Source organism: Phocoena sinus, chromosome 16 (genome assembly GCF_008692025.1).
Source record: "Phocoena sinus isolate mPhoSin1 chromosome 16, mPhoSin1.pri, whole genome shotgun sequence".
NCBI classification, from domain to species: Eukaryota; Metazoa; Chordata; class Mammalia; order Artiodactyla; family Phocoenidae; genus Phocoena; species Phocoena sinus.
This window is the reverse complement of record NC_045778.1, coordinates 28,178,417-28,189,846: the sequence shown is the minus strand read 5'-3', so window position 1 is coordinate 28,189,846 and position 11,430 is coordinate 28,178,417. Positions and strand designations below refer to the sequence as shown.

Sequence of the window (11,430 nt, the reverse complement as noted above, 5' to 3'; positions counted from 1 at the left end):
TAGGAGGAGCTCTACTCAATAGGCGAGCTAAAGACACAGTCTCGCTCACTTGACTAAAGCCACTGAGCATGCTTAGGGAGGCCTCAGGTGTGACCTCTGCTCCCCTGTGAGCAGTGGAGGGGCCAGGCAATCTATCATGGTGTTCATCCTGTCAGCCCTGGTGCTTCGCCACCGCTGTCTGTCACTGTGGTGGATGAGACCTGCTTAAGGGCAATCATGTCAATCTCTATGTGACCACTCAGTCTAAGGCAGAAGGATGATCTTGACAGGCCTGGCAAAGTCAGCAGAAGGTACCAAAAGCTGACGTCATAGCTTTCCCACAGAAAAGCGATGTGGGCCATTGTCTTTTCGTTTAGCTTTTTCTTTATTTTTGCTTTCCCTTTTTTCTTTTATTCTCATGTCACTGGCTAAGGCATACAGAACTTGCCTTCAGAGCTGGTCATCGCGGATAAACCTGTTGCCCTCTGAGTTTTTCCCATAGTAAACATAGCGACACTTCCCCAGGATACCTGCAAATAAAAAGATACACATCATTACAGGTGGCACAAGTAGTACAGCAAGAAAACACAGGTGCTGCAAGGCAGAAATACAACACAATCACAGATCCCATGCATGGGTGGCAGCAAATGGATTAAGCCCCAGAAGGGAAGGACCCTATTTTCTTGTCCTCAGAGTTGACATTCAATTAAAATGTCACCAGAGCACAGGCTCCTAGGAATAACACTTTCCTGCATGATTTCTTTTCCACATTTTAGAGAATTTTCTAGTTTGGCCAATTACTTCTCAAAACAAAGCAAAACCCTCTTCCCTCTCCAAGTTCTCTTGGTAGAATTTCTAAAAATGGAAAATTAAGAGTTTAAAGATGGGCCCAGCCCAAACAAAAGATATAAAACAATCTTCCCAGAATGTGGCTCTTTTCAAATTCTTTATCATGAATCAATTTTGTTAATTTCCAGAGAGAACCTTCCAAATCCCAGCAGACATCAAGTACATAATGGATGATTAAGGAAGAACTGTGGTATTCACAAAATGCCACATGGAAAGTAACGGAGCCTCTGACATTAAATGGCTTCCTCTTACAGGGGAATCCTTCTTCTCACAGGGGAATCCTGAACTGTATTCTCAGGTTGGAATGCACTTGATTTTCATCTTCAGTTTTATTTTAAATAGTCTCGTGGCTCCATACACAGCTTTCCTGTCATTCACGGAGATCATAAGAGGACCTAACTATAAACAATGCCCCTAGAATAAGGCCAAACCTTTCAATCAACTCAATATTTATTCTAAATATCTGTAAGAAATCACCTGCCACAGTTATTTTGACAGTATTATTAAGTAAACATCAGTTTTTGCAAGAAAATATCTGTAACTACAATTTGCTTTTTGCCACCTTGGGTTTTTTTCAATTTTAGAAAAACAAACTTAAAATTCAGCTTCATGGAATTGTCTTATTACTAATACTCTGTGAGTCTCTGAAGTGTGCATAACCAGGAAATAAAGAAACAACCCAAAGAAGTGTACATAAAACATAAACTCATGAGCTACAGATCTGTCTGTAAAAATAGCTTTCTATATACATGTTTTTTCCCCATTATTTTGATGATAGTGTGAAACCAGCAACCACCATCTACTATTCATCTGGGATAAATTAGCACTTGAAATTATTCAGGTTCTTCAAATCAGAAGTCCTTCGTGGTAAATACTTCGGTCATTGTACAGGAGACGTTTCTCCACTATAGAACTGTAGACCGTATTCTTAAACATGGATTAAAAATGACTCTCAGAAACTTTTAATGACAAGGCAGATGCTCCTTGGTTCAGACGGCTTGGGACAAAGTGGAGAATTGCTGGGGTCTCAGAATCTCTGCAAGCTGGCAAGAGGGAGGGGATGACATCATTCCATGGCCTCAGACTGGGCCGTGAGCTGGCTGTCATCACCTCCATTTCCTGCCACGGTCCCCTGAGCGAGTTCACTGTGGACCACTCTTCCCCTTTGGCTATGCTTTTTCCTTGGCCCCCAAGCCCCAAGTTCTGCTTTTCAGTATTGGTCTGGAGCCTGGAAACATTGAGCTTGGATGAAACCTGAGACCCTTCTTGGGGCCTAAATTATTCTTTCGGTGGTTGTCACTGAGCTGTTCCCTTTATTGTGCTGAATTACGTAGCACCTGGAGTTGTGCTAATATTGTCACCAATGCTAGGACGGGTCTGTGGGCATGGCCGTGGAGGCTGCATTCCAGGAACAGCATCCCCTGCAGGCCTGGGTGGGAGTGTTTCAGAAGTCTCTGAAAATCTGCAAGGGGCTTCCTTGAACATAACTGATTCCAATAAACCCTCAAGAATCTGGAAGGATGAGGTCGAGGGATGTTAATTTCTTTCTACAGCACCAGGACAGCAGGAATTTTTATAAAAAGGAATGGATAGGGCTGTCAGGTATTATAAAGAACATAGAAGAGAAGGAAAGGCAGACACACACACATACACGCACACGCACGCACACACACACAACACACCAGCGGGTGCGTTTGCTCCGGGAAACTCTCCAGCACATTCTGGATTGAATTCTTTTCTCTGTGCTCTCTCCATGGTAAACCTCAACTGCAGACCTTGCCTAGTCTAGATACAACCTGGACAGCAAGAGCCCTTCTGGAAAAAGGCTGGATATTCCTGAACATGGGCCATAATGTGGAGGAAGGTGACATGTTCTGAGCCACACTGCCCAGCCCTGCTTTCTGATCAGCATTGATAAAAGTCCTTTTTAAGGCCTGCCCTGTTCCTCTGGGCCTGGAAGCAAGAATGTTTATAGACACCCTGGTGAGAGAGGGCTGTTTGATGAATGCAGGAGACTGTGGCAAAGTGTCAGAGCTTGGAAAACGAGGCAAGGACATGAGGTATTAACATTGTCAATGATCTCTTGACGGGAAAACAGATACCGTGCTCACCCTCAGATTTAAATAGACATCAAGTGCATTAATGACAAGAGGGCCGACTTCAAACAAAGGGGCTGTGTGGTGGGGGGCAGAACGCATCTCTGGGCTGGCCATAACCTGATCTGAAAAGACAGTGTCAGGGCTCGAGACAGGCCCAGGATTGTGTGTGGCGACAGAAAACAGAGATGCTGACAGAGATACCAAAGCCATATTATGCCAAGGATATTCTAACGCTGTCTGCCCCGCTAACGAAAGCTGACATCACTCCCTAGCACTTGGGGTCTTCTTCGCCTTCTCCAGCAGAACGTTTCTCCCCAGACATCATTACAAAACTCGCTGCCGTGGCCAAGTTCCTGGCAGCCCTGTTCTGTCAGAGCGCTGGGGTCACGAGGCCCGAGGATGACCTCAGTCAATCTAAATTTGGGCTCTGCAGGAGGACCACACTCATCCCCCACCGATATCCCGGCTACTTGGGGTGATCAGAGCGCCAACGTGTGAGGAGCTGTCACCTTGAATAAAATCCGGAAAGGGAAGGCACTCAGTCTGCGGGCTCCTCCAGGAGGCGCAGGGACAGCCTGGCAGCCGACAATGAAATCCAGCTGCTGTCGCTGCTCCCCTGGGGAGACAGGGGGGCCGGCTAGTGACAGTTAAAATCGGATGAGATTTTTGAACTTGAACCGCCTACGATTGCTTAAATTAACCAGGTGGTTGCCTCCACTGAGACGCCTACCTGAGCTCACAGCTCAGAAGGGATTACCCCCCCTAAATGGGACTTTTGTATTTAATAAATAAGTAAATAACATTAACAAGGGAGGGAAAAAAACTCCGCCCAGTCCCATGTGTGGCCATAAGACTTCACTTATCACGAAGGTTATTTGTAAACTCATAGGAGCTGCTCATAAATGAAGGCACGTGGTGACTGTGGGTTTCTCTCTTCTGCTCTCCCCCTGGCCTTCCTCCTTCCAACACGGCAACTGCCATAAACTGAGAAAATTTACAGAGGAAACAGTTTGCTTGCAAAGAACATTTTGACAGGGAGGCGCTCCGAGGCTGGAATTTGGGAACCCGCGGGTGGTGACTCGGTAGGCGGTGGTTTCTGTGTACATCTGCAATGCATTCCCTTGTTTGTGTCTCCCCGAACTCTACACGTCTTGGGACTAGAAGGGGAACAACACATTTAATGGCGTATGTAGTGTTTTTAATTAAAATATCTGGCATTGCCCATAATAAACGAAGCAGGCTTGCCATGCATCAGGCTGACATGTAGCTGTCTGTGGGGGGGTTTCTTTTGGGAGGCCCTGGAAAAATGACAGTGCCCTGTCCCCTCGGGAATCCTCTCCTGCCAAATGAGGCCCCTAATTTTTCTTAAGTAGCCGGCTCTGCCATTGCCGTAAGTTCTTAAACCTATAGTTATGGAAAAAAATGTACTGGGAAGAATCTGTTTTAAAGAGGTCCTTTTTCTTTTAGATGGTTCCCCTCACTGGAATGAGTGTTCTACTTATACAGGTTAAGTTACGACCTTGGGGCTGCCTGCGGGGGTGGGAATCAGCCTCTTTTCTTAGATGCCCCACTGTGATGGTGGCAGGGACGGTATTAAGGAAAACCCTGAGTGTCCTGGGAAGGACGTCTTTGCACAGCCATGCAGAGTCCAGCAAACACCTCAGGACTCCCTGACCTTCTGGATGGCCTCGCCCTACCATCTATTTAGTAAGGGGAGGTGGAGAAAGGCCTGTATTTAAATCCAGCTCTACCCCTAACAGTTAAGTGACCATGTGCACATACCTTTCCCTCACTGGGCTGGTTTCTCCATTTGTAAAATGAGGGCAAGGGGCCAGGTATCCCAGATTTCCACCTTAGTTCTGAAACAGATGATTTAGCATTTCTGAATGTTTCCCTTATGCAGATAAGGACGCCAGGTACCATATTGCCTGATGTAGGAGGCAGAGCCAGTGGTCAGTTAATCAAAATTTGATTTGGACCAAGGCAGCTCTTGAAACCCATGCAGTCCATTTTCCCATTAGATATAGAAGGGGAGCTCTGCTGGACCTCAAAATCCCCAAGGAAAGAATTTCCACTAACTTTCCTGCAACCTGTATTTCATACCCAGAGCTGGGAAGTGCTTACCACTAATTAGCCTATATCTCCCTAGCTTTGACATAAGCTCTAGTCTTCTAACTCCATATTCAGCAGAACTAAAGACTACATATCAGGGTAAGTGGTCTACCATTAATATTTTAGCTGTGAAAGAATAATCACCTTTACTCATACAAATGCGAAAACTTATCTGATGATGGAGTATGGGTTGGACCAATAAATTCATATTTGTAAAACAGAAAAAGTAAAATATCAATTTTATTATCACTATTAATGTTAGTTTCGGTAATCGCTGTTTTAAACGCTATTATCACAAAGGTTTTTAAGTGTAACTGTGCAACGACAAACAGATTTTAATGTTTGTGGTCACCAGCACCTTCCAACTAGTGCTACAAAACAGGCAAGGGGCAGGGGGCTCCTCATGGAACTCCTGTTCGCCAATCTGTATGAGGAAAGCAAGGAACTAGCCTCTTCACGGCCTCTGAAGAGTGATGACAGTGTTGTGAAGAAGTAGGTGGGCCCAGAGACGGAAAGAGTATTCAGAGAGCCTTCCTGTCTATTATGGAAGGTTCCACGTGACACCATACATACCATCAACATGTCACCTCTACAATAATCCCTCCTCCCCAATTTCTAACACCAGGTGGTTGAAACAGTGCTTAGTACCAAGGAGGTGTTCAATAAATATTTGAATAGATACATTAATCAATACCATTAAATACCACAATTTAAACAGAATCCACAAAGTAAGGAATTTCAATTGTTAAACGCTCAATTTTAACCTCTGTTAAGACGACAGGCATTGGAAATTTTTAAAAACTATACACCGCTTAAATGCTTGCCTTACTAAAGGAGAGGGCAAAGTAACAGAAGGCAACAGCCTCAATTCCTCAGCACTAGTGTTGTTTTAATGCTCAACACTTTCCTCCCACAAAAACAAAGCAATCACGATGTCCGGTGGGAAAGAGAGCAGTGGACTGAACGTTATCATCCAGGCTTAAGAGCTGTAAACATCACACAGGAGAAAGGACGTTCCCCAGAAAGCACATTCCTCGGACTTTGTTATGTGCGGGTCCTGAGTAAACTGGGAACTGGGAAGGAATAAACACCCATGCTTTATGATCTTGAGAAGTGGCTGGAGCGATACCCTGAGGCCAGCCTGTGTGATGGACTCTGCTGTGGACATCGCACAGGATTTAGCAGAGCCTGCAGAATTACAGGCTCCTGGGACAACATCCTCCTTCAGCGTAAGCTACTTAAACACTAAGGCAAAATGAAGAGAGATTTTAAAATGGTCTTAAGGGAAGAGGCGGCTTAGGAGCAGTTCTGGGGGAAGGACAAAGTCCATCCTCCACGGGGGTGGGGAGGGGCATATTTTCCTTTCATCTGCAGACACATCTGGGAAGCCTTAGGTTGGAAATGAAACAGGGAAAGGCTCTCCGCCTGACCCATGGAAGGGTAGAGAAGACAAAGAAAGTGGGACTTCCTTCCAAACTAGCTGAGCATGATTTCAGGCGAGCGTCTCAGCTCATAATCTGCAGCTTAGCTTGGAATGCGGTGCCACGGTCATGCAACGCTTGCTAAAGCCCAAAACGTCTATAAGGGCACCTGCTGTCTTCTCCGTGGACTGGTGGGCACACCGTCCTTGCTAAGTACTGCAGTGACCACGTCAAACAACACTGCTCGAGGGAGGTTGCCTAGTCTCTCAAATGAGCTCACGCTTTTGAGCTCTTCTCCTTTATTATACAAAACAACCCCAGGTCGGGTATTCTCACCCTGCTCTGCTGACCCTGATATTTTGCAATGGTGGACATTTGAATTCTGCCATTTTGAACCCCCGGGATGGTTTGGCTTCAGGCTTATGAATATAACACATACACCAGCCTGGTACTTTTTCTTTCAGAAAGCATGATTTATTCAGAACTAATTAGAAATTAATTAGAAATTAGTTACTACTTTCTGTAGAAATAGTTACTACTACATTTCACAAATTTAATTCCTTAATTTTTAAATTCAAAGTTAAACCATATTCTATTTTGAACATTTTCATTTCTCTTTTATTGAATTTATTTTCAATGGGATCAATTCTTTTCCAGGTGATTTTTTACATTAGGGTGAAAGTCCTCCATCAGCTTTTGGCGAATATCAAATTTTACCGGTTCTACCTTCTAAATCTCTTCAAGTCATTTATTTTCACAAGGTTACATTTCCTTGAGTAAAATTTTGCAGGTCTAAATTGTGACAGGAAGACTTGAGTCCTCTGCTGAAATTCAGACAACACATTTTATTGTGTGTCGTTTCAGTTCACTTCAATTTTATTTTGTTTTCATTATTTCTACAAAGGCTAATTCCTTCCCGTGAATTTGTGCAGTTTTCAATATACTGACAAGATATAAATCTTCGGTCACTTTTTCATCCATAATAAATTATATGATGTGCAGGTTTAGTTGCTGTCAGTTTATTACAGATTCAAGTAAATGGTGGTTTCTATTTATTTTTAGCACAAAGAGTACACAGGACAAATGTAAGTATTCTGGATGCAAGAGAGGAAATAAATTGTGGGGTTATGTTACGCTGCTTTTTACCAAGCACCATTCAAAAAACAGAGTAGGAGCTACCAAAGCAAAGGTTTGGATATCCTGGAAGAAAGCTGACACAAATGTAGGCACCGTATCCCTTTGAGATAAGGACATGGGGCCCCAATGTTCGGCCTCCTCCAGTGAGGCTCGACTTAAGGTTAAACTTTCCACTGAGAGAGCAGATTATATGGCCTCCTTAGACAAACGCTGGGCCTTGTCAAGTCTCACTCACGTGTTTGTAAGGAAGAAAAAAGCAGGGGAAGGAAACCAGTCAGTGGGGAAAGTATACTGGCAAAATCTCTACTGGAGGTGAGAGGAATGCAAGGCCGAGAAGCCAATCTCCCTGCCCAGGGAGGCTGCAGGAATAGTCACGTGAGCGGCAGACAAGTTGCCATGTGACAAGTCAGAGCCTGTGGAAAATACACTCTGGACTCCCAGGGCAGGTGAAATGAGGCTTGCCATTTTAGAAGAGGGGAAGGAGGGAGGAGAGGATTAAAAAAAAAAAAAAAAAATGCAGGGCCAGTTTCTCCCTCACATAACCTGTTAGTGGGAAATGTGAAATCGGGTGCAAGTCCGAGAGATAACTGCACCTTTGAGCGGATCCCTAGTAACCAGATCTGCTGTCCCCGTGTGAGTCCCTGGTCTCTGTGCTCCAGGTGCAGATGCTGTGGCCCTACCCAGACCTGACCAGGCCATTCAATGTCCTCTCCACTTCGAGGAAATATTAAGCTGACAGATTTAAAAGTTATGTGGCAGCGATGTTTCCATGATGTGAATCCTGGAAAGGAGACAGAGTCAACACGCTTTTCCTCAGATGTCAATGCTTTTTTTTTTCTTTTTTTTTGCGGTACGCGGGCCTCTCACTGTTGTGGCCCCTCCCGTTGTGGAGCACAGGCTCTGGACGCGCAGGCTCAGCGGCCATGGCTCACGGGCCCAGCCGCTCCGCGGCATGTGGGATCTTCCCGGACCGGGGCACGAACCCGCGTCCCCTGCATCGGCAGGCGGACTCTCAACCACTGTGCCATCAGGGATGCCCGTCAACGCTTTTTCAATTATTTTGTACCGGGGGTCGTTTGGGTAGGCCAGACGGATGGGAAAGAATTCCAGATCTGAGGGTGGGCTCCCTTACTCCTGGTTTTGAACATCAGTAATATGATTGGCTCTTACCTCAACACATGCTATATTTCAGTCAAGGAGGAATATGTAAGTATCAGCAGTCACACACCACAGTAAATATTTCCATGCTCCAACAACATCCCTCCTCCACAAAACCAAACCAAACTAAAACGAAAACAAGAAAAACAACCAACAACCCACCACTACTAAATCTTCTTAGCAATCCAGATTTTGGGTTTTATTCTCAGGTTACATTTTTTTTGTGCCAGTTAAGAATGAAGCCAGAAACAGTTTTCACTTTGACTTCCTAAACAATGGTTTACTTTTACACTCCTATGACACTTTATTATTTTGCTGTACTTCCTAGTAAGCTTGAACACAGAATAGGAAAATTTCCTTTGAAAGTATTTCTTTAAACGTATTGAAGAATTCTCCCTGGGACAGAATTTAAAGATCTTCATTTTCGTTAAGGAGAAGAGGAGGTTCTAAGTGGCTTCCCCAAAGTCACAGTACCTGACCAGACACTAAACAATTACAATGCTATCTTTCTTACTTGCTTGTGGGATCTTAGTTCCCCAGCCAGGGATCGAACCGTGCCCCCTGCAGTGGAAGCGTGGAGTCCTAACCACTGGACCATGAGGGAAGTCCCAGCAATGCTACCTTTCTAGTTCAAATCCCTCTGAATTATAGGATTGCCCTTAGGACAGGAGAATGTCAAAGATCCACAACCTGACTTACGCTGACTCCTACCTACTTTTCCAACGGGGGAAACGAATCTTCAAAGCCATGTGGCGTGAGTGTGTTCTCCTCTCCCACCTGCCTATTCTAAGTGGGGTTTAATGGATCTGAGATGGCCTGGATTCCAAAGTGCACACCAAGATGGGATGCAAATGAGTTCAGATTCATGAAGTTCCCTCAGTGCTGCTCAAAGATGGACGTCCCACAAACCAGGCTGTCAGTCAAAATGGACAGTGGTCAAGTGGTACAGCTTCATTTTTATTTCTTAGTTTTTGACCAAGGAACTCAGAAATTTTTCAGACAGGAGAGAAAAAAGAAAACAATTTCCCCCTTTCACCACCTCTGCCATTCCCACCATTATCTCCACATTCATCTTTGCCACCTTTCAAGTGAGGTTGGGAGCATGGCCACTAGAGGGCAGTATGAATTTAGGAAAAACAGCTGCTTTTAAAAAAATAAATAAATAAACGACGGCAACGATTCAGAGAGGGCCATTAAAGTCACACTGTGCTTTCAGTCACCAGTTATAGGTTCTGCGATGATCAATATGTCATGATTGCTCAATCTGTGCTGAAGGGTTTCTGGGAATGGGGCTCCCAGACACCCCCTCAGTCCCCCCACCCCCCCACCTCCCACCCCCGCTTTTTGGATGCCTCTGATCTCGATTTCAGGGACTAATTTTCTTTACTATCAATTGCTCTAATTAATCTTCTAGGCTCAGGAGTTGGGGAAATTTGCATATCACCTGCATAAATGTAAAGAAGCACGCAAAGATAAACAGAGATAGCTTCCCACATTTCTTAGAAAAAGATTTTTATCAGGCAAGTCCAAAAGGAAATATGCCACTCAAGGGCATGGAGTTACTAATCCTCATTTGATAGTGAAAAAAGTGAAAAACATAAGAATTAAATAAAACCTGCATCAATAAAACATACAAAAGGCGTATGTACTCTACCCAAGCAAATCCTGGCTGCCTCCTACCCACAGCTGTTGTCGTCCCTCTCTGAGTATATGTCCAGGTTAATCAGAAAAGAGAGGTAGATAAATTAGGAGCTTGGGATTACCACACACACACCACTCTATATAAAATATATAACTAACAAGGACCTACTGAATAGTACAGGGAACTCTACTCAATGTTCTGTAATAACCCATATGGGAAAAGAATCTGAAAAAGAATAGATATATGTAGGTGTATAACTGATTCACTCTGTTGTACACCTGAAACTAACACAGCATTGTAAATCAACTATACGCCGATAAAAAATTAGGAAACAAAGAAAGAAAGAAAAGAGAGGTAGAAACTACTCAAATAAAAATAAAATCATAACTCCAGCTTCTGTTTTGGTCACCATGTGGTCCCTATCACTGGTCTCTGGCCCATGGGCTAGTGATTATTTTCACGCCTAGAACAACAAATGACCACCTCCCTTCAGGAGAAAGAGGTATTCATGGGTTTCCAGGGATTTCAAACATGTTATTTTTGAAACAGCAATAAAGGTATGACATTCTAGGGAATGGCATTTTAAATGAGAATCTGTAGAATTCAAATAAATGAGTGGATTCCATCAGAGAAGGTAGTAAACAAAAATTGGATCTACTGGACTAGAGGAAAGTGGAGTCCAGGTGTGACTATCCGTGTCAGCCGAGAACCCGCTCGAGTGGTCAGTGAAGCAAATAGGCTCTCACACTTTCTTCCTGTAGACTTTCCTAATATAACAGTCATGAGATTGACTAGCCAGTAGGGAAATGTTGGGTTCCAGTTAATTAATTAAATTATCTCATTAATTCGTGGTTCAGTAGAAACTTTTCCTGAGTTTTCTCTCACACATGAAACACTACATAAAACCAAATTCAATTTTACTGTCTTACTAGATATCTCATGGTGACCACCCATGAGGATTTCTTTTTTTTTTTTAACATCTTTATTGGAGTATAATTGCTTTACAATGGTGTGTTAGTTTCTGCTGTATAAC

The 11,430-nt window shown here is 43.9% G+C and overlaps 1 protein-coding gene across 4 annotated transcripts in view; it reads right to left on the bottom strand.

Moving 5' to 3' along the window:
• Positions 1–246: 246 nt before the first annotated feature.
• LRMDA (leucine rich melanocyte differentiation associated) overlaps positions 247–11,430 on the bottom strand; it is a 1,257,159-nt gene continuing 1,245,975 nt past the window's right edge. For 2 of the 4 annotated variants that reach the window (XM_032608115.1, XM_032608116.1), the window contains one exon: positions 352–509. In XM_032608115.1, the coding sequence (XP_032464006.1) occupies positions 430–509 (80 nt within the window). In that variant the 3' untranslated portion in view covers positions 352–429. Of the gene's footprint in view, positions 510–11,430 lie in introns of all 4 variants that reach the window. The other 2 variants (XM_032608114.1, XM_032608117.1) reach the window with 2 other exon arrangements.